General features: G+C 37.5%; 1 protein-coding gene across 5 annotated transcripts in view; it reads left to right on the top strand.

Moving 5' to 3' along the window:
* Window positions 1-23,635, top strand: part of DDC (dopa decarboxylase (aromatic L-amino acid decarboxylase)) — a 48,043-nt gene extending 24,408 nt beyond the window's left edge. For all 5 annotated transcript variants that reach the window (XM_010140175.1, XM_010140158.1, XM_010140182.1 and 2 more), the window contains 7 exons: window positions 1,675-1,769; window positions 3,592-3,659; window positions 7,118-7,194; window positions 10,903-10,922; window positions 11,617-11,715; window positions 19,025-19,126; window positions 23,216-23,635. In XM_010140175.1, coding sequence (XP_010138477.1) covers window positions 1,675-1,769; window positions 3,592-3,659; window positions 7,118-7,194; window positions 10,903-10,922; window positions 11,617-11,715; window positions 19,025-19,126; window positions 23,216-23,428 — 674 coding nt within the window. In that variant the 3' untranslated portion in view covers window positions 23,429-23,635. The remainder of the gene's footprint in view (window positions 1-1,674; window positions 1,770-3,591; window positions 3,660-7,117; window positions 7,195-10,902; window positions 10,923-11,616; window positions 11,716-19,024; window positions 19,127-23,215) is intronic.
* The last annotated feature ends 516 nt before the right edge of the window (window positions 23,636-24,151 follow it).

Below are 24,151 nucleotides of genomic sequence, written 5' to 3'. Positions count from 1 at the left end.
CACACATATTCTCCTTAAGCATTCCTCTCCCCACTCTAATTTTCTTCCTCTTGCAAGAAAACTGGAGAAGTGCCAGGGTGTTTAATATGGTGACAGTCGTGGACTCTTCAGAAGTATTTCTGTATTGTTTCTCGTGTCAAACTTTGATCTGCAGCAATACTTGGTCAAAAGCACATGCTGGCTAAAGAAAATGCCACAGAAGCGCACCATACCTATTCAAGTGTACATTTAGAACAGGAAATTTATAGCTATAAGCAACTTGAAGCAGCCTCACAGAAGCACAGCTAGATTTGATGTCTGTTAATTTATTCAAATGAGGCCTCAAACTTTTGGGGTTTGTATGATGGTGACTTGTGCTGTGAGGTTTCCTGCCCTTCAGCACAAGCCCCAGCGACTCAGTTTCTCCCAGTCCTTTCTGAAAAGGTTTCTAGTAGTCTGCTTAGCAGCTAGTGATTATTTTGCTGTTCTGGTTATTTCTATAGACCTGACCTAATAAAACAGAGACACCAATACTTTTAGGTATAGCAGCTAATCGTGTGTGTTTCACCAGTTGCTCTAAAACGATTTCCTGCTTGTGCAGCAGAAACCAGCAGTAGGATTGCGCACTGCTCAAATCATAAGTCTGATGCTAGCTTTTCTGCAAGCGGGAGAATTTTCTTCTAAATATACATGAGCAGTAGTCCTGCGAAATAAAGGCAGAAATCAAAGATATTTTAAAATAAATAAATAATTGGTTAAACTTTGAACATGTTTTCGAATAAACCTGTCATGGATGTTATGAAAGTAATTTTACTAGGTTTTTTCCAGACATTTAGGCACAAGGAAAATGTAGTTCACAAGAATGCAAATTCCAGCATGAACTTGGTGCCCAATTGCACATCTGAATAGATGTACCTCTGTATGTGGAAATACCCATCAGAATTATTTGGTAAACAGTGTAAAGATGTTAGGTGGGCTTCGGTCAGCAGCTTGAAGACCAGAATTGTTACCATGTGCATTAATACAGGCGATCCATAGCAGAGTGTGTATACTAAATTACAGAGAGTATGAGAGGCTCATATGCTAAAATGTTTCTGCAGAAACCATCCAGTGACTAATCAAAACTAGCACCTTCTTAACCTTTCAAAGCTTGCTCTTGCCTAAGTGCCTCAGTCCTTGAAATAAATAGTGTGCTGCACATAGTTCAAAGTCATGAGCATGCACATATATCGATATGTAAAACATACTGTTTAGAAATGTGTGTTTGTGATTCATGAGTTAGAAGTGGGGAGCACAGCTAAAACTCGGGCTCTTTTTGCCAGAGGAGATGGTTTTATTGCCATAGAAGTGATAACTACATCTCTAGATACATCTTTGTAAAATGTATTTTATAATGGTTCTTAAATCAAAATCTTTTAATATTTATGTTGCATAATATTAATAAGATAAACCTCGACTTGTAAGAGCTCTGCTCCAGCAGAAGTGGGGAGGACGAAGAATACGTTATGTATACATCTTTATATACTAATGAAAACCCAGATGGTAGAAACATTTAATCTCTTAATTTAATTTTAAATTGGGAAAATAATAACATCAAAGAAAAATCTCTCAGGCATTTGGTTTCATGCAAATTAATAAGGCCTTTTAATCTGCTGTTTACTTTATTTCCTCCTCAATTACTTTTTTTTTTTTTAGGTAATAAGGAAAATATCTGGATGCATGTTGATGCAGCTTATGCTGGGAGTGCATTCATCTGCCCTGAATTCAGGCATCTTTTAAATGGAGTGGAGGTAAATTAAGTGTTACTTCTCTAGCAGCCTGCTAAAACCTCTCTCTTACATAGAATTTTTGTTTCTTATTCATTCAGCGTTAATGGGTCTTCTAGAATCTCTTGAGTATGCTGCACTTTAGTTTGTATTACAAATCCCTGTATATTCTATTACATTATTTATGTTTAAATAATTTTTACTGGTTTATTCTGGTAGTTTGCAAGTTACCACAGTATGTAAAAATTTGTCATTCAGAATAGCAAATAGTAGCAAATCAGTAAACTGCTTTACAAAATAGAAAAGAGGATCTTTTCCCCAAATACCCCAAAAGGCACATTTATAACACCCTAATTCTATACCATATAAAAAAGAAAAAAAAAAAAAAAGAAATTCCACAAACTAATGAGTTCATTTTGTCTGATTTTTTGCTTCCATCCTGAAAGTCTTATAGGATAGAGCCAGAAGCTGTATCTCAAACAGACAGGGTTTAATAACAGAGAGAGCTAAATTAAATATTCCTCCAACAGCACTCCTGTTCCTTTCTCTCCCTTTGCTGTCGGGAGCTACTTGGTATTCAGTTGCTTAGATAAGAATACTTCAATTTCCTGCTGCTCCCCTCAGACAGCCAGATAAGTCTTTGTCTTCCATGTCAGTGAAGAAAATATTACTGTTTGGTAAAGCCAGAAGTTTAAACACAGCACTGATAGGTAGTGACTAATGAAGAAAAGGAGGGAAAACCCCCTCACAAATAAAGCATTTCTTTCTGTCTTTTTGTTTATCAGCAAATGAAGCTTGTTGTAATTTCCTGTGGGGGGTTATTTTTTAAATTATTGCTGTTGGTTCCTGAAGGAAATGAAACAGCATCCCTTGTCTGGGCCAGCATTTGTCATACAAGTAAATAACAACCATGAATAGGTTTCCTGCCTTTCATAGTACAGGGAGATAGCTAGATAGATGTATAGATAGGTAGACAGACAGATAATCTTCTTTTATGAGAGCAGTTGTGAATTGTTTACAAGTGACACAGAAGGTTATGAGAAGCAAATGAGAACAGAAGGTGCTATACATAGTAGTCTGTGCCCTGTGCTGCCAGGCCCCCGTCTCTCTTTTTTAAGGCTGATGGCTTCTGCCTTTTTTAAACCACGAAACATGGGTGAAGCTTTTCCCACCCAATGTCCATCTTACCAACCTGGGTTTCCTCTGATGCCGAGGCTAAGCACATATCAAGTAAATTGAGTCTGTTACACGATTTATATAAACGTGTATTGTGAATGCTTATTCTGTGTTGATTTTTCTTTTGACTTAGATCAAAACATGACTTCTACTAAAAGAAAATACCCTGACAATAAAAAAAAAGTAATTTTCTGGTCAGTTCTAATTTTATGAATGATTGTGATATGAAGATTCTGAACTAAATATACGATTTGTCTCTATGTATGAATTTTGTGCATGTATGTTTAATATTCTTGGAAGTAGAAAGCTTAATGAATTGTTATTGGAAACTGGGATATGAACCACTGGGATATGAATGATCCTGAGTATGCAGATTATATTTTAATTTACACTAAGATATATACTTCTATATCTAAAAAGTGTAATTGTTAGCAAATGCTCAAGAGGTTGATGATACCAATAGCCTAACTTAACCTGAGTTCATCCCCCAAATAAATGAAGATTTAACTACAATTAAGTAAGGTGACATCAGCTTGACCAGTATCTATAAAGGCCCAGTTCAGGAATTCATTTGTACTTAAGATGTACTCAGAAACTCCATAAAGTTGTATCACCAGCACATGGGTCCTTTTCTCTTTCATAACTTTGTTTTTTATTTATCAATTCTCAGTTCGCAGATTCATTTGACTTTAATCCTCACAAATGGCTCCTAGTGAATTTTGACTGTTCTGCTATGTGGTAAGTATTACAGCAAAAGGAAATGTTACAAGAGACAAAAATTTTTAATGTTTGTAGGACAGTTAGAGTCCAGAGTCTAGTCCCTACTAGTTTAATTTCTTGTTAATTCTGCTTTCCTCTGAAGCCCTGTAGAACTAGTTGAAAGTGTTTTACCTGGCTTTCCGGGAAAACAAGGCATATACAATCACACTGCCTGTCAGTTTATATTCCCATCTCAGGTGATTTTAGCTTCTTCCTAGCAAAGCTTAGTCTTTGGAATTAGGAAAGTGTTTTTCTCCGTTCTGTTTCTTGCTTTTTTTCTTAGATAAACCATTGCATAAAATGCTTGTTTTCATAGGTAGGAAGATTCCATTACAAGGAATCTCAAGAGACTTTGCAATGTGTGTCCACTCAAAGCAAAGGCTTCACCACTATAGCCATTCTGGCTTCATTTCAGCAAGGCATTTATGAAATGGTGTTATTCACTTAATAAAGAATGAAGCATATATTTAAACTCTTTGACTTGAAGCCGTATCTATTGTGCAGCTACTTCTAAGGCCCACGTCCAAAATTCACCTCTCTTACCAACTATAAGACTGCCTGAAAAGGTGAAATGTCATAATAAAGTATGAAGGAACCTGCTGAGCAAAAGTAACTGTGAAGGATAGATAGTCCTCTTAGGATGCGTGGAAGTGTTAACCATGATATTGTAAAAATTTGGAAAGAGTTCAATACAGTGAACATGGTTTCAGCATCAAATTAAGCTGAGTTCCATTGAGGGACAGGCTTCTAAATCACGCAGGCTCCTCAGCACTTTCCCCGGTAAATACCCCAATTTCGTTACCCTGGAAGTAAGTTGATTAAGATAATCCAGCCAGTAGATCTGTACTGTGATTATTTAACTGCTCAGTGCAATATGTAACACTGTTGTCATTTGGGATTTGGAGGCAATTTCATTAGAAATGTTTTGTCAAATAGTCTCAGACTTCCCAGGGTACAGAAAAGAGCAGTCGATTTCCTATAAAAAGGAATTTAATATAGCCACTCCGAGAGGAGTGTATACTCCATGTTCAAATGTTAGGGTCCTTTAGAGTCTGTGCCTTGAAACTACCAGTCAGTTTTTCCTGACTTGTTTAATTGGTACTCTGCAATATTATAAAATAGGAAGAAGTGTCTTCTTTCAGAGAAAGTGAAAGTAATAATCTTGCAAAGTCTTAATAGTTTTGCTTTTCTGTTTCTCTTTAGAGGATTTAAGTGTTTTGCTTGGAAAGGTTGTTTTAATGTTTGGAAGGAAGGTGTTACAGGAAATGCTTCTCTGTAGATGGAAATGAAATTTTCCTGTTGGTTTAAAATACTAAGTCACCTTTTTGGTTATTGTACCTATCATTTAAAACGGACAGAATAGGGTGGGGCTGTTAAAAGCTGCAAATGTGCAATCCAACAAGTCACTTTTCACAGATTTTTCACTACTTTAGTCACCAGGATTTCTGTTGTGTATTTTGTATCATGAGTATTTAATCTGTGAATCTGTGCCACTCAAGCAAGATCTCAGTTGATCTATTAGACTAACATCAAGCCTTAAAAAAGCTCTGGTTTTTCAGTGCCATTTTTGAAATATATACTTGCAATTCTTCAGTCAGCCAGGGATATTTGCAAAAAAATGTAAGAATACAACTTCTATCCGTTACCAGACCACACAAGCACTTACTGCAAAGAAGTTTAAATACATAGGGTGAAACCTAGACATGGTGTCTAGGTGCAACTCAGCTGGTTCGTATACATTGATGTCTAGGCTTTGGATTTATTTTAGTAATCCTTTTAGATAGTTTTTTATGGCTACCAGATAAAGACCTGTTAAGTCCCCAGATGGAACAGACGCCATCTTTTAAAAAGGCAGGAATATCACCAAGGAAGTACAAGGTGTCGGATTTTTTATATCTTCTAAGCTAGATGCTGCTGCAGAATAGTTGTCTGTTCCATTGCTCAGCACAGCATATTACAGGAGAAGAAATGAAGCTCTCACAAGACAACTAAGGATGCTGCTTGTAACTTGGGTCAGTTGAATACAGAATGAGCTACAGAAACACGAATATATCACAGTAATCAAATGTATCAAATAAACTACAGTAAAACAACAGGGTTTGTTAAAAATATTGACCCTAATTAAACTTGCTTTCAGTTAATAGTTCCTTCCTTCTGCCCATGAGACATTTCCGGCACACAAATAGGTTATTCATTGTTTTTATTGAGAGCATTCTGAATATCTTTTACTATTTTTCATGTGCATAAGCTTACTTATCTTCAGCTGTATACTTTTCATACCTGAAGGCAAGTACTTAACTGTTAATCTTGGTGCTTTCCTGACCATTAGTGAGAGAATGGCTTTTTGTTTGTTTGAATAAGATGTTTTATGAGCACAGCCTGGATGTGGGTGAGAGTGGGGGGAGTATGTACTAGCCTGTGCATTTATACATACACACTAAAATACTGGAAATTAGATTTTTACCTAGAAATTTACCATTTTACATGAAAATATTTTAAAAAGAAAGAAAAAGATGTACAGAAAATCATAAAAGGTTTGGACTTTCATCATTTACAGTGTCCCTGTCTTGACATAATTATTGCTTACTTTGTAATGTATTGGCCTAATACAAGATCTATAAACATCTTTCCCTTTTTGCTTTCTGGTTTCTTCTTCTTCTGCATCTATAAATCCCAACATTTCTGGAGGTGAGTCAGTTTTACACATAGACTGAAGCATAATCCAGGGAAATCTTGTTATTACCCACTGGCAAATCATAGCTCATTCTCTCTAAAAGGAACACATTGGCTTTTGACCCTCAGTCCCATCACACTACCCACTAGCTTGCAACAGTAAGGTATGGTTCTCAGTTTTACGTTGTGCTGTAGTAAGTCTGTCAGTAATTGTATGTGGGATCCAGCTAAGGGAAGGGTGGTCCAAGAGGGAAGCCTGAGTCTGGACTGGGTGGCTTGTCCCTGCCAGTGGCTGCTGCTTTCACCACCACAGACAGCGTGGAGAGACAGTGGCCATCATCCACAAAGCCTCACCACAGTTGTGCACGGTGTCTAAGGAAACCACAATTCTTCCCACACAGCTTTGTATGGCAGTAATTTCAAGGCAACTTCTGTTGACTGCAAACATTAACATTGCTTCAGCTAGTCTCTCATTCTGGAGTGAGTGTCTATCACCATAAAAAGATCTTCTGTGTCTGTTTCTTGTCTGTTTTTAAATATGCAGTCATGAAGTCATGCTGCCCGTTCTTGCTGAGCCTTACACTTAACTAGTTGAAAGTACAGTACTGATATGTCTGTGAAAAAGCACTGGAAATGGCACAGGCTGTGCTCAGGAAATATGCCAGTTTAAACACATTCAATTTGCCTTCACTTCTTGTGGAAATTTAATCCCTTAAATTTTAATTCTTTAATTTCTCAAATTGATTTCTTTCTTATTTGTACAGGGTGAAAAAAAGATCAGATGTAACAGATGCCTTTAAATTAGAACCTCTTTACCTGCAGCATCCCCATCAAGATTCTGGTAATTTTATAATTAAATGAGATTCTTATTATTTTGTTTGCACTCTGATATTTAATGGAAAAAATGACTGAAGATGAAAACTGGAATTTGTAAAACTACCTAACTTGTTTAGAATCCTATTTCCATTTTTGGAGTGCCCTAGGGAGTTAAGCTTATTAAAGTGCAAACACATGTCTAGTGAGATTTTAGTTAGTATAAAAAGAAATTGAGGGAAAGCCATGTTATAAAGCATTACATTAATACTTTTGTATTAGGATTTCCCCAGCTCCAGACTTACCACTGGCTTTTTGTAGGAGTGTTGAGAAGATTTGTAATGATCTTTTGGCAGTCACATGCACATTATTGGGTGCTGTGTATCAAATCCCTTAACCTGCCTTCCCCAACATACCTTTCTCCACAATGTTTTCAAGATCTAGGGGTTTTTTTAAAGTTTCTGAAGTCTGTGACCTTTTTTCTTAGCTGTTTGTGCAAGCTCTGACTCAGATTTTCAAAAACCCATGCCAGTAGCAAACACCCTGTGGAGCTGCAAAGAAGGGGTGAGCTGTGTTTGATATCCATGCCCTGTTTTGAGTGATAGCTATTTGGGACATTGTCCTGTTGCTTGCATTCTTACATTGATGGTAGAGAAGGTGGTTAAGTGCAGGCTATCTATCTGTCTTGTACAAAATGCTTATGAAAGCTCTTCACAAAATGCTTACAAATAACTTACAAATCTTAGACCATGTACAAAGCTCCTTAATGGATTAGTGCTGCTCCTTGCACGTACCTAGCAACTGCAAAGTGGCATTTGCCATCCTGAAGCCTGTTTTTACAGTCAGTTATTAACTGATTAATTGCGAAGAAGGTCACAGCAGTGCAGTGTCAACATGTGATGCAAGTTCTGTCATAACTTCCTCAAGAGGGTCACTCACATGTAGATGGCCTTACCATTTACCTGATCTCATATTTTTCCTGGAATTGCTGGTGCTGATGTGTCTTCAGAACTGAATCCTGAGTACTTTTAGCTTCTCTCTGTTATGGCTATGAATTCATTGACAATTAAATTAATACCATCCAGAATTCCATCACTGGTGAAAAAGGCCTAGGAAAAACGGATTCCTGTGTGTTATTCCTGAACTGGCCGAAATTTTGCATTTTATTCCTTTTCTACATTTCAAGCAATGCAAATACAGAACAGTGTAATAAGCAGGAAAATGCAGTAACTTTGGAGCTGAGGCTCACACTCCAAAGTCTAGAATTGTTAAGAAAAAAATATATGCTGGGTTTTTTCCCTTTTAAATTAAAAATACAAGTTATAGCAAATACACTTAAGTCACTAGCTTTTACTTAACGGGCATGAAAAGTATTTGTCTTCAGGAGAAAAAATCCAACCTTAACAAAAGTGACAATATGTTATGACACCTGAGAGTGCTGATATGAGAACCTTGGGTCTTCCCCAGTTTAAAAAAAAACTGGAAGAAAATCAAACCTTTCTTAAAACCAGGTACTTTCAGCGAAGCCACCTAGCTGACCTGAAGACTTCATCTCCCGTGTTGGATAATAACTTGTTTTGTCTTGCTTTCAGAAGCTGTGATAGCATGTTCTGTGATCTGGACATAATGACTTCAGAGAGATCAGCTGGCTACTAGCAGTCTAGGGACACTGAATTTTGCTATGCTCTATTTCCATGGGATACCATTTTTCCAAGGAGCTGGACAACACTTTTCAAATCCAAATGCCTCTAGTTAAAATGTTAAGTCCAATCCACACTTAGGCCATCAATAAACATAGTCAAATTGGCAAAGATGATAGTCCCTATTGATCCCTGTGTGATTTATGGGATGTTGATGCTCCTGGAAATATGACTTGCCTAGTGGAGGGCCTTATTTTCTGAGCATGTCTCAGAATTCCCATAATGGTGTACAAGGCAAATGAAGTAGCATTTTTGAATTAGCTCGTCTCCCACTCAAGAATTTAAGCGAGTGGAAAAATGTCTATATCTATGAGCAATTACTCTTAATAACCATATGGCAATTTGTGTGCCCCCAAGGGGAAAGTCTTTATTTTGTCATGAATTATAATTTTATGTGATTTGCATCACCACACCAGGTGATGCAAACTAACTAGCTTGCCTGGCAACCCAGGATATAGGTCAAATCCTAATGGCAGTGTTCGAAGAATGCAGCTTTATACTCTATTGTGAACACCATGTAAGCTCCCACAATGCAATTCCTCCTGGTTAAATACAGATGTAAGACTAAGGCTTGTAATCAAGGACTAATCATTGACTGTATTCTGTGTCACAGCTTGTGAAAGGCATTGTTGTGGATCATTAGACATAGCCCCTTACAGGAGCATAGGATTATTTATCACCAGTTTCTTCACTCTCTTTGCTACCAGTCTTGGAGCTATCAAAGAAAAATGTCTGCTGCAATGCAGAAGAGTATGAATGTTATCACATTACCTCACTGCCCAGCTGAGACATCCATGTTCATTTCCTGAGCTCCAGGAACAGGTTAAAAATTGTTGATCATTGTGGTTTTTTTTTTTTTCATATGGAAAATAACCTAGTAACAGGTTAAAGAACCGAATGACTCTATGTTGCAGGGAGGAAGGACTATGGTTTTTCCTGTGTTTTGGCTCCATAGAAGAGAGAACATCTGCAAGAGAGCATGTTACACAGGAAATTGAGCCTTTTGTTTTAACTCCTTTAAAATATAAAGGGGGAGGATTATGTAAATGACAGATTGGTCAAATTCAGAAGGTACAGTTCTTTATAGTACCTTGCAGTTCACAGTTCCAGGAGCACTTAGACAGCACTTTCCCATGGAATTTAAGTACATAATTTCCTGTGAAGCTTATACTCCACTGCAGAGTAAAAAGCAGAATAAGAAAGCTAAGCAGGTGCTTCCACATTTTCCTAATGATTTACATCAGTTTAACTTCTATCCCTGGCTTACTGCAAGTAATCCAGTTTTATGTTACAGTTTCCTTTACTGTGAAATCAGTTTTATTATCTGATTCAAAGAAAAGGTAGATGCCTCTCTGTGCGTATATAAAAGATAACGAATACGGCCCCTTACTTTGCCTGCCTGGACTGCACTGGGGCTTAGTCAATCCATTTCTAAGGGGCTCTCACTACATCAGATTAAAAGCCATAAAAAATGCAGAATACTATTTTCCAAGCAGGAAGAGATCAATTCTGAGGAAGAGGTCAAATTTTCCAGTCACTTAATAGACATGCTGAAGACTTAGCAACAAATATATGAATGAGAATAAAAGGTAGTTAGAAATGGATTATTTTAAAAAGTGTTACCTGTTCACTAGGGTAAAGGTGGTGACATTTCACAGCAGAGAATGGGTGATGAAGAGCATTTGGGAATTCTGCAAACTTTTAAAAACAAAATTAATAATAGCCATTTTATCTATAGTCTTTAGTCCATCATCTCCACAGTATCTGCAGTATAACAGAAAGAAAAATTGTGTTTCTTCTCCTGTAAGCTGTTTATTCTGACTAGCTAAGGAATGAAGCTTATTACAAGCACCTTCATTTAGCATGCTGCCAAGCATCCTACTAGATATGTAGTGGTCCTGTAGACACTAATGATGCTGAAGTTTGCAACAAACATACAGGATAGCTAAGATACAGGTTTTTCAATAACAGTAGAATGATTGAAGGCTTTGGCTGTTGTGATGAAGGAATGTGAACATTTTTTCTTTAACTTCCAGGCCTTATAACAGATTATCGGGTAAGTACAGTATTAATTTATTAATTATTACTATTACTTGTGATATATTCAGGACTTTTATTTTCTGTTACTATCATAATGTCAAAACCTTATGTTTCTTTCCAAGAAGGATGCAGCTTGCTAAATTTTTAATGTTCCTCAAGCTGAAACTTTAAACTCTATTCTTTGAAAAAAGTTGTGTAAAGGCAGAAATTGTCTTGCATGTGCAATATCTCAAGGTTTAGATAGTAGAAAGATTTTTTCCTTATAGTGAAGAATACTTTTTTTTTTTTATGCATATGTGTTTTAATCTTTAACCAATAGAACACCATTGTTTTGAAATGGAAAATGGGACTGTCATTGTAGATGCTAGCCCCACAACCGAAAACAAGCCAATGTACATGAGCTTCTAAGATACTTATTTTTCTAAAACCTTGAAGGAGAATTCAGAATGCATGAAGAACCCTTGAGACCTTCCCATTCTGACACCAACCTCCTTTTCCAATTTTAATTTGAAAATTTTGAGTATTAAATATTCACAGCAGGGCCTTAACCAGGAAGATATTTCTACTGTTATTTGACGCACCTCTAGCAACTGCCTGTAGGATGTGGCAGTGTGGTACACCTCGAGGTCGTTGCACAACGTTCAATTTCTGCAGTATCACAGCAATGGTGACTACTAATGTCGGTGCCTTCCCTTCTCCCTGGCTTGCAGCACTGGCAAATCCCCCTGGGCAGGAGGTTCCGCTCCCTGAAGCTCTGGTTCGTGATGAGGATGTATGGGGTCACGGGACTGCAGAAGTACATCCGCAAGGTGACTGGAATTTGCTTTCTTGGGTAATCTGTGGTGGGACGGCAAGGGGAAATGAGCTGGCTGTCTATCTACTTTCCATGACTTCTGTACACATCAGAAAGCACAGGCTACAGCTTTTAGACAGCTGCTCATTTGCTGCATGTATTGTCACAATTTCACATCATGGCAGGATCAAACCTGTCATCCATTTTGTGTTAATCTTTAGGGATTTTCTACAATGTAGGCCCATAGTTCCCTCTCAAATTAATTTATTGTGAAAAAACATGTTTATTCATTACTTCTTTATTTTATTATTGTGCATGCATTGATAGCATGATTAGATTATGATTAGGGATACAGTAACTTATTGGGCACGACTACCTCTGCGGCTTGTTTCCTGTTTAAAATACATATTTTTTTTAAAAGAGAGAATGCATACAATTTACAGTTTGTCAGCATTGTTATGAATAAGTACTAAGTTTATTCTTGATGTAAAAGGAAGGGGTGTCTTTAATCATAAAACCCCACATCTGGCACAAGTCTAAATTATATATATACTTCTTCTGTGGCAGTAAAAGTCAAATCAAAGCATGCCTTTCATCTTTATGAAGTTTAGGGAAGCTTCTAGCAAGGGGAGATCCATGACTTGGCTCTAAATATTTACAAAAATGTCCATTAGCTAAGGGTCTGGTCTAGCGTACCAAACTCCCTGCAGACACACATTCCTTTCTGTTGTGGTACTAAACATTAATTTAGAAAGCCTAAGAAAGCCTTTTTCCACTGTTGTAAAATAACTGCATGAGGAAGTCTCTTTCGATTTGCGAAGGTTCTGCAATGGAGGGTACCCTCTGCTTCTCATTTTTATCAGACTATACTATTCAACTGACTCTACAAATATCAAAATTGGATTTTTATCCTTAATGAGGCTTTCAGAAATAAATTTTGGCAACAGTGTCAGTCCTGATGTTCTGTCATGCTTGTAGCAATCTGATTCTAATGGAAATCCTTCTGATGAAAAATTGGTGCAAAGTTTGTTACCACTTTACTAGGCTACCATTACAGTTTCTAGTGGGAGTCTCTCTCGGGTTTTATGTCTGGCAATTGCAATTATTTCAGTAGAATGCCAATTTTTAAAATAAGGCTATATCTCTTACTGGGAAAATAGAGAGTTGGAAGCCTCACATCAATTACATGACCTTTTATCAGGCGGATTACCACAGGTCACTATTTACTTTCAAGTAGTTCCTTCTTTTCCAGACGTTTCCCTGACTGTCCAGCCAAAAAGTGCTTGTCTTCCTATATTCCCAGCTAAAGACCAAATTTTTAAATTTTCTGTGAGAAAGCAGTTCAGGAAGGCTAGGCAAATCAATCTTTTCTTAAAGATACTGACTCCAAAATAAAACCTAATATGTCCCCTAATTTGTAAAGGTAATAAGACAGATAGGTTTTCAAGGGCTTGTTGAACTGAGTGTGTATGTTTAATATCTCATTAAGGACTCAATTGTTCCTGGGTATACAGAGAAAAATAAGTTACGACCTTGTGTTTGCAACTTTGAAAGGGAAAGAAGGGTAATTAAGTGCAGAAATTGGTTCACTGGTATAGATCTGTCAAACTGGAACCATTAAGTTAGTTCCTCCTTGCCACCCCCTCACCCCAAGATGAATGCAGATTAAAATCAGTGGGTTCCAAATCAGCTTTTTTTAAAAAAAATTTATTTCTATCTCCAGAAATTCTCTGTTAAATTTCAAGAAAATTGCATTTCATTTGCTCCCTACTCTAGCAGAATTTAAGGTATCTCTTGCGAGTTTGCAGACATGTTGGTAAAGTATCAGTAGCTTCAAAATAACAATTATAAATGTGTTTCATATCTTGCACATTTTCCTCTATTCTCAGGAATTACTGTGGGTTACAGATACATTGTCATGACTTCTCTTGTGCTAGTATAGAAATGAAAAATGTAAACCAGCCTGACGCTGGCTTGTCTTTTCAAATCTATAGACAAGTTTCCAAATGAAAAGTAAGTTGAAATTTAACTTCATTTGTTAATTTCACTTTAACATTGCTTATCTCAGTGCTTGGCCTTGGAAAGCTGTTTTCTTTTAAATATGATGTAGCATCTTGCAAATAACGGCTTTTATATTCCCATTGCTGGCAGAGGCAGTCCTTGAAGGATATAGCTGGTACGGTATCTTGTGCGCTTGGGACTTTTAGCTGGGTTTTAAGGGACCCCCTGTAGTGCTAGAATTATTTCTGGAACTCTGTTTATTACAGTGGATGATACAGCGGACACAGGTAGAATAAGTGACCTGGGAACAGTAGCAGAAGCAGGAATTGCAACCTTCAAGTGAAGAGCAGCATGGCTGGAACTGGGGAAGCAGGAAGAAGTGCTCTCTGTTGTGTCATTAAGGACTTGCCCCAGGGAAAGGGCCACAGAATCAGGCAAAAGAGCAGAGGTTTGAAACAGCTCCTTGGGCTGGAACCTGGGGAAGGGGATGCCTATGTTTGGGATGTCACAAGCAACCATACACCACACGGTTTTCATACGTTAGCATCTCTGTGTGTAGGGCATATTGTTGCAGTTCACGCTATACAGTAATAGCAGCTAAGGCATCTCGCTCAGATGCAGGGTCGGACCTTGTTGAGAGATTTGGAACCTAGAGTTTCAATTCCTTTCTGAGTTCACAAAAATCCCAGTGTAGTTGTTATTACCTAGGAAAAAAAGACACTTCATCTCCTAAGCCACAGAAAACTGTAGGAAGATTTATCCAGTGTTTATAGACTTGTGGTTAAGCTGCTTCTGCACAGCCAGGTGTTACTTACAAAGCGATTTGAGATTTTCAGTAGTGACGAGCTTCTGACATAATATAAAGGGGAAAAACACTGCATAGCCTCAAGAATCCACCCTATTTGCTATATGATTAGCAAGCTTCTATATGGAAGACCAAATATATCTGGAACTATCTTCACAAACTTTTTTCTGGATGTAAACTGCCACAAAAAATTATTTGTCTCCTTCCTTTCTTTCTTTCTTTTCTTTCTTTTCTTTCTTTTCTTTCTTTTCTTTCTTTCCTTTCTTTTCTTTCTTTCCTTTCTTTTCTTTCTTTCTTCCTTTCTTTTCTTTCTTTTCCTTCCTTCCTTCCTTCCTTCCTTTTCCTTCCTTCCTTCCTTCCTTCCTTCCTTCCTTCCTTCCTTCCTTCCTTCCTTCCTTCCTTCCTTCCTTCCTTCCGTCCTTCCTTCCTTCCTTCCTTCCTCCTTTTCTCTTTTATTATTATTATGTTTTAAGAAAAAGATGTTTGTTATGTTTGCAGCTTAAGTTCTGCATCAAAATGACTAGATAACCACTGCAACCTGGCATTTGCTTTACTGAGGAATACATTTAGGAACTAAAATATGCCTATGGGATGAGAATGTGACTTGGATTTAGATACAGTAACTTCTTCTGTTTTCCAAACCTTTCAGTTATGCACTCTTTACCCACACATCATGTAATATTAACCTATTTCAAAGTATAGGTTTTAAAGTAGTGGTAAAAGGGAGGACAGTCATCTCTGAAGGATGTGGGGAAAGAAAAATACAAATTTTGGAGGTAAGCCCCAAAGCCACAGAGGAGATGTACAAAGACAGCAAAACCAACAACAGGAACAGTCTTCTGGACTGATTCCAAACACTCAGAGTGAGTATAAATGTGAAAGCCAAATGGCCCATCTGTAAAAGGCCCATTTGCAAGCTGCTTGACCATCTATTACTCCCATGTGAGTTTAAGTCCTCTCAAAGAGCTCAAAAGTCTTTTGAAAAATTTAGTAGTTAATGTTTTTGTATGTGAACCCCATGAACATTCTGACTCAGATGAATCCTTCGTAAGACCAGAAGAAATCAGTGCATGGTGTCCTTCTTTCTTCACTGAGGATAATGAATTCCATTAAAAATTAACAGCAGAGTCCAAGAGACTGGAACTGTACAGAACAGCAATGCCAGAAATAACATTTCAACTGGGGAGCGGCTGTTGAGGCAACTCTTTCTTCAGTGTAGTGGGATGTGAGCTAAGGCAGGCAGAGGTGAAATCTGTAGCAGGAAAAGCACGGTCAAGGCCAGGCAGGTACACTTATTTGCATATACATATCAATGTACTCTGATGCTTCAGAGGAGCTCCCTTCAATCAAAAACTGTTTTATTTCTTGAAGACTTTGCCCAAAAATCAATTTTCATTTTAAACACCTCAGTGCAGAAGCATTTATATTTATATTCACACCTACACATACACAAATACAGATTTTTAAAAAACCTTAATGCCTCACAAAACGCTCCTATTAGTGATTATGTAAGACATTTCCCTGAATCCTGAATAACAGATGAATTGGATCCCTGCCTTGTTTCCCTTCTCACTGTAGAAGAGCAGTGGTTATTTACCTGATATAAAAGAATTCCTTACAAGCTTCTTTTCTTCAATCTGCTAAATTTCACTGTGAAGAGAAGGGCTGATATTCTATTCCTATATACCAAGATTTTTCAGGCCACTAACACAGTCCATGTGATTCCACTTTGGGCACCCTCATGATAAAGGGATTGTCCAAATGATGTTTCTAGAAATGGTATGTGAGTTGCTTTGCGTACGTCCACGTTTTCGCTAAATTATATGAAAGTGTTATAAAAATATTTTTTAAGTAATATTTGAACATCAACTTTAAGTTAATGGTGCTAGGGACACCACATGACACAAATGTCAAAAAGCCTTTCAAGGGTTAAAATATGCATAGATCAGGCTTGGTACATGCACATTCAGCAGAAAACTGGGAACAGCTTGTCAGTTTTTACCCCAGTGCCCGCAGTTCTCCAAACAGGACTGTATTTTCACAGTTTATCTGCCTGTCTTGAAAGGCTGAAGCACTAAAGCCACATGTAGGTTATTGCCATGCTCACATTCAGGGTGTGGGTACAGCTGGTGGGCTCACGGAGGCAGGTGGGATGGCTAAAAGTTGCTCAGTTTTACAAACTTTGAACTTCTAAACTTAATCATGTTTAACTTTATTGGATTTCATTATGTTTGGTTGCAACAGTCTTTGTAAAAGGAATTGAGGATAATAGCTTATAGTTCAAAGGTGCATGGCCTTGGCTAAGTGTATTACACAAAGCCATCACAGGTAAAATCTCGCGTACGTCTCCACTTTCTCGCCTTTCCAGTGCTGTGCAATCTAAAACACTTGGTGCCCCCCAGTGGCTTTACAAATTATTGCTACGTGTTAAGACGCTATGGATAAAAGTACTTGCATCTAGACAAGAATACAAAATACTTCCAGAATTTTGATGATTTGTGTTTCTCTACTTTCCCCTTGATTTTATTTCTTTCAAATTTCTGAAAAATCCCTTGGTGCAAAGAGTGGACATTACCTGCTATAAAGTGTACAGCATGGGTTCAGTGTTCTCTTATACAAACTACCCGCAGTAAGCCAGATCTCAAATTTTGGTTTTATTCAGATCTTAACCAGGTAAATTTTGATTAAATTCAGTTGGTGATCACATTCAGATGAACAGCTGTGAAATCCTCGTCTCATTGAACATGTTGGTTTTTTCTTTTTTTTATGGCTTTGATTTTCAAGATGTAGTATATGCAGTGTGAAATTGTGCAGAGCCGAAACACCAGTTTGGTTAAGTACATGCTACAGAACATGAGGATAGGAGGAGACAGTAAAAGATCATTACATATGTATATTTCACATGCATTTTCCATGCAATTATGCATACAAGAATCTATATGTATACATTTACTTCTAGTCAGTTTTCATAGCTGAAAACTGATGCTGTTTATATTAGCAGAACACGCAAATGCCTTGGAAAGGGCTGGGCATGTTATTGGTCTCATTCCTGTCTCAAAGAGCTTTCACTCTAATTTTAGAGGGAGTTGATAAATGGATGTAACAAACAGCAGAGAGGAAGTGGTAACAACAGTAAGATTGGCTGCTTGCGTAGGGTACCAGTATGCCCAGTATCATAGTTTTGAAGCAATGTTTTGATTCAATATAAACACTGTTTTTCTATTTTAAGAAATAAACAAACATCAGAAAGCTATGATTAAGATTGCAAAATGTGTTGGTTTGTTATGTTTTCTTCTTCTTTTCTGTAATTTCTGTTTTGCCTTGTTCTTGCCCTTTTGGAAAAAGCTCCTGTGAGATGAAATTTTCCACATCTAACCCTGTCCCAAAGTGAAATGTTTCATTTTTGTTTGATGTCTGTCCTTGAACTTGCAAAAAGGCAAAGTGCAAAAGCAGGAAAAGGTGTGGGCTTAGTTGTTTATTTTTATAAAATTATTTGCGATCATAAACATATAACAGCTAAGGAACTTTCAAACATCATTTTAGATGTTGCTGATAATTTTTGGTGTAGACTGGCTATTGCATGAAGACAAACTATAATTCTAATAGCTGGTTGCTGTTGTTGTCTTACCTTTTTTTTTTTTTTTGTCTTAGGGTAGTGAGCACTAAACTGATGATAGCCAGTGGGAGAGGGACTGGATAAGGTACTGCAGGTGCCTGATGAGGATATGGGTTCTTTTTTACCAAGTGCTTTTGAATTCATTTTCTGTTCGGAAAAAAGCAAAACGTGGTATGAGTGACGTTAAGAATCCCCAGCTGGTTGTTAGTGTGTCTGTTGGTGCTTTTCCTATTTGTTTGCTTCTGGAAGAGTACTGGTTTCCTATGCTTCAAAATAATTGCTCTGGCTTGGTGTCCAGTGTCACTCTTTCTTCCCCAGGAACTTCTAAACAGGTTGGATGAGATTTGCTATCGATTTTCTGGATCATCTTTCTTTTCAACTGAACCTGAGCACTCAGGTTAGAAGAGTGAGCAAGTTCCCCCCTTCTTCACAGTTATTTTAAGTGAACTGTTCTAAAAAGTGTATTTTTCCAGCTTATTTTGCACTGGATTTGTGATCACTTTCTCTTATGTATCTGTGCATCTCCCCCTTTCCCTATAAGAACTTTTGGATTCTTTAGCCATTCCCAGCCAAAACTGACAGTGGTAGAAAACTTAAAGAAGAATTATTACAATTATTTACTATTAATATGGCATCATATAGTACCATGCAAAATGTTTCATTAAAAAATAGACTAGTACTGCCTGAGACAGGCTGAGCTACTAATATAGTAACGCCTCAATATGGTCTGTGGAAGTCATAAACAGGATGTAAGTTAACGTAAACAGATGGCAACATGTGAATATTATCACATATCAGAAGAGAGAACAGAGAAAGAGAGATTAGGGATGGAAACAATTTAGCACATCTTTTCTCTTGATGGATCAAATTTATACAACATGGATACTATCTTTCTTTTCTCAGCATGTCAGGCTGTCGCATCACTTTGAACATTTAGTCCTTCAGGATGAAAGATTTGAGATCTGTGCTGATGTTGTCTTGGGACTAGTCTGTTTTCGGCTGAAGGTAAGGCAGCTACGACCTCCTGTTTCTTCTGTCATGTTTTATAGCAATACAATAACCTGCAAGTGAATGTAGTCTTTGTAGTTAATACACTTAACTATTTTTTAAGGAAAGTAAAGGGAGTCCAAGTAGATCAAAGCATATTAAAGAAAAAAACTTAATATGCTTTTAATTTTTTAAAACTTTTTTTAATTTAAAAAAAAATAATCAAATGCTTAGGAGAAATTCAAGCATATTAGGATATGGAAATATATAGTCAGGGCAAACAAATTGTCTACCCAGTCACACAAAATGACCATTTTATTCTATGTTTGATGGGCTTTGATGAAGATGGTTGTTTTAATAGATTTCTGTAGGAATTTGTATATGATGTGTGAGTGTATGTGTGTGAATTATATGTTTCTTGTCAAGTTAATTTTATATGTGTACATATTTAATATCCAATGATATATTTATATAAAATTACTATCATGGATGAAGATTAGTGTAGTAAACATTTTTTGTTCTTTAAAGAATTAATTTTCATTTATAAAATCCTACAGACTGGGCAAATTTGAGCAAGATATCACTAAGAATAGGTTGCTTGGGAGGCCGGCTTCCCAGCTGCCCATGGCCCTGGCCTGCTTTTATTTTAATGAACATGATTCTTCTGCCCTTCTTGGCCTTTCATTCCCCTAAATCTCTGTTAGTGCCAAGTTCATTGATGTAGAGCTCTTGCCTGGCAGAAACTAGAAAACTCACTCTGTGCTCGGGGCATAAGAGCTGCAGTAGTTGGGAGGGCTTGCTTTTTAATCAGACGTTAAAAGGGTATCAGTGTCTTATTTTAGGTAAAAAACTCATTTAGTGGAGGAGCTTGCAACTGAAGCCTCTCTAAAGGGCTGGATTGTGACAACTGAATCTGAACACCAAGCAATAATAACAGCAGCACTGGTGTTTTCTAGTTCACATGATACCTAAATGAGCTCTCAGCATTTCCGAAGGCTCACAAGCACATCTTGGCTCCTTCTGGGTAGTGTGCTATTACGACTTTTCAGTTTCTTTTCTCAGTCTTTCAGTTGCCCCAGTTACCTGGGTTTATGCAGTTTGTTAAGGAGCTAATAATAAGGTAAAAATCTTTAACAATAAGGTAATGGTGAATTCGTCTGGAATGGAGAAATTAAATTATGTTGTTTAAAATAAAAGAAAGAAAAGATCTGTTGCTAGGGGATCAGACAGATTACAGAATATGGCATTTTTACAGTAAGTGGAAACATGAATATAATTTCTTTCCTAACAAGAACTTTTAAAAGATTTTGAGGAATAGGTTCTGTGGCTTTTATTGCTCTGTAACTAGAAGTTGGTTGTAATTTGCTCTCTCACGTGGAACAAAAGAAAACACTAGTTTTGCAGATCCAGAGACAGCTGTTTGTGCTCAACACTTACTTTAAAGAAGCAGTCCTGGTGAAATAGAGCACAGCAACGCGGGAATTGTCACTTTTGACGAGACCAGTAGTTCATCTACATCTGTTCTCCTGTCCCTGATGATCCCGAGGGAGAAATCAGATCTATTGAAAGATAATTTTACAACAGGAGGTAAATATTGGACATGTAGCTAAGAAACTTTTGGACAAGTTGTAGAAAAGAGGTGTGATTCTGCTGAAAACCAGTGTTGAAACACCCATGTTTCTATCACTTGCCTTCCTGGACCAAAAAAGGAAAAAATCCTAAAAGCTTTTAAATGAAAAGATTTTTACAGTTGTTTTAGGCAGCTTTCTTTGTTTTTTAATTCACTTTTTCAAAAATCTTCCCCTGATTTCTGTAATTCATATTAAAATGCATCTTAGAAGTAGGATACTTGTAACTTTTATGTAGTTAGGGATAGGGAACTTGAACTGTAATACTGCATAGCTATAAAAGTATGAAATATTCTTCCTTCTTTTTTGTTTGCTTAGGTGTAACTTTTAATTTTTTGCCTTTCGCACTGTTGAGCCTGGTGGACTAATAATCTATGAGTTTCAGATTATAACTATTCCATCAAATATATCATGTCAAAGGGTTAATTTTTTGCCTCCTTGTCATGTCTGGAGATGTATTCATGTCAAGCTAGTTATTTTTCCAAGGCAGGGAGAATAGTCTCTTATTGAAGCTGACAGACTTAATCAGAGCTGGCTTCTTAAAGCTCTGGGAAAGGATTAGTCACTATCAACTTCAATTGGACGTGACACTTGAGTGTCGCAACAGCTTCTAGGTGCAGCTGTGAGAGTGGAACAGAAGAAAGACATATAAATCTTTCTCTTGCCCCCCCCCTTCCCCCGCAACTGAACATCATATATCCACTTGTATGGCCTAAAAGTGAGTGCTGTGCATTTCATACTAAAGGCAAGGATCATCATTTTCTTTGATAAGAAAGCGGTGTATCATTGTCACCAGTGACTGACCCATAATGGGTGGGGACTTGAAAAAACATTGGAGCTGGTTCTTTCCTTCGTTAGGAGCATTCAAGTTGCATAAATATCTCCTAGAATACTTAGGCTAAGCCATGAATTTCAGGCTCTCGTCCAAATTCCCTAATATCTTGAGCTAAGTCAGAAAGTCTTTAATATGATCCCAAACCATGAGAATAATACATTTATCCTCAGTGCCAGTGGGAAACTGTGTCTCTCTTATGCTTTTTTTCTATATGGAAAAGGCTCAGCAGGCAAGTCATAACTGCACAGATTTGAAAGAACATGATTTCTGATCTGCATGTTTAGAAGATCTGTGCCACTACAGTAACAAAACAGCTGCTGAACGGATTTGTCTATTTGTGACTCTTTTACCACGGTCGGTGCTCAGTAAGGGAACACCGCAGTTAAAGCCCAGGTGCTCCTTGCATGTCTTGCAATTCGGTGCTACCAGCAGTGTAATAGAATGAATAAAGGCAGTACAATAGGATACTTCCCCAAAGAATAAAATTATAGCACTCAACATCAACATGGTATATCCTAAGCTATTACAGCAAACTGCCCAGCAAAACCGAAGCCATCCCTTGTGGTGTAAAAGTTAGACAGACTTTATTTGGGTAATAGACTGTCAAAGATACACAGCTAGCACTTCATTCACCGTTGCTGAATCAGACAAAAACCCCAAGGTTTTTGGGATCCCTTCTTCCATTGTTTTCATTTAAAGTGATTTGCTACTGTTTTTGAAAATCGGATGAGATCTTTTATTTTAAAATGCTGATTTGAAAAAAACATTGATTCAACATTAGCTGAACCTGCAAAAGAAGCAGTACTCCTCCATGCAGTCCTATGTCTTTAGAGATTTGTATTTAAGGGCATACAGCCGCTCTAGGGGAAATCCTCACATTCGCTATTTGAACACAAGGAGAATGAAGAACACTAGAAGGAGATAAAATTCAGCACTGAATGCATGTAGAATCCCTCTGACCTTTTGCAAGATACTTAACATTTTTATCTTTGTTTCCCAGAATGTAGAAGACTGTTTACTTCCAGTGGGAGGGTCAGTTTATCAGCTTTCCAAACACACACCCCACAAAAAAACACCCGCTTTGTAGGATTCTGTGATGGATACTTTCTACAGAACTTGAGGCAAACACTTTCTTAGGGTTTCTACTGATAGTACGAGACTTACTTATGCCAGGGATACATTTCCTTAACTATGTCTTAATTTATTGTAAGATTTCCATCTTCATATTCTCTCACGGCTGCCATGCTTAAGTTAAGACTGGACAAATGTTATTATAGTTCATTGCAAAACTTCCACATTTGTCGGATTAGATCTAAGAAAAGTGTAATGAAATGGATGCAATAGTGAATGCTTTCATATGACGCTACCTAGCTCATGACCTTAGGTCACACAAAAGCAGTCAGCTATCACAAATGCCTCAGTGTGAACACTGCTTCTAAACCCCAGTTAATCCATAAATCTCTTTGTAGCTGAAACATTATCTCTTGTGCCGTCATCTTTTTGTAATCCTTTGATGGCAAAGCACTGAGACATGAGGCTGCGTGTTACTGGTGGTACTTGGGCTTAGCTGCTTGGTGGGATTTACGTATTCCAAACTTGCTTCTGAAATTCATCACTGTAACCATTGAATTACAATAATTTCAGGGCTCAAATGAACTAAATAAAGAGCTTCTTAAAAACATAAATGAGGCCAAGAAGATTCATCTGGTCCCGTGCCACCTGCGAGAGAAATTTGTGCTACGTTTTGCTATTTGCGCCCGCACAGTGGAATCCACCCACGTCGAGTTTGCCTGGCAGCACATCTCACAGCTGGCAACTGATCTTCTGAAAACATGGAAGCAAAACCACCAGCAGTAATAGCAGTAAAGTAGCAGTGGGGAGAAGTTAATTAATTCGCTTTCTCTGTGTTGTGAGGTTTTATTTTAGGGGCAGGTGGTAAAGTCAAATTATGAGGTAAAAAAATACAAAATCTGTTGTTATGTAGCCCAGCTGCAGTAGACAAATCCTTAACAGCAAATTGCGTTGTAACCTTAGTCATTCCTTTTCTGTACTGTAGTTTGATCTCGCCTGTTTCTAGGATGCACGCTGCCATGGGGGCTCGAGCTGTCATTTCTGACCAGTTTGTAATCAAGAGCATTTATTGAATCAGGCAATGGAAATGGAAGGGTTAGTGCTCCCTCCATTGTCCCCATTAACCTCTAGCACACACACTCCTTCTTCACAGATGAATCTGTGAGGTGTTGTAATCCATTATTTAATATGACTATAACTTAAGAAAGAATCCAAGTTGGGGGAAGTTCAGTAACCTGGTTGTAACACTGTTCAGGTCCTATCTAAACAGCCATACCTATATGTTGTTGTCATGATACGGGGCACTATCATGTCCTCACAAGCCTGCTGCAGTAATTCTGTAAATTAAATTAGGACCTCAAGACTTCATTTACATAGCCAGATTGGGGGTGTGTGAACACTAGATGATGCTAACCATCCTTACAGCAGGTTCTCTACTTTCTCCTTTGCTTTTAAAACAGCCATTTGGTCAAATATTAGCAAGGAAGTTACGCTGGCTATTGATTTTCA

This window comes from Buceros rhinoceros, unplaced genomic scaffold, assembly GCF_000710305.1.
Source record: "Buceros rhinoceros silvestris isolate BGI_N320 unplaced genomic scaffold, ASM71030v1 scaffold3730, whole genome shotgun sequence".
NCBI classification, from domain to species: Eukaryota; Metazoa; Chordata; class Aves; order Bucerotiformes; family Bucerotidae; genus Buceros; species Buceros rhinoceros.
The sequence above is the reverse complement of the archived record's forward strand: the minus strand, read 5'-3'. Positions and strand labels throughout refer to the sequence as shown.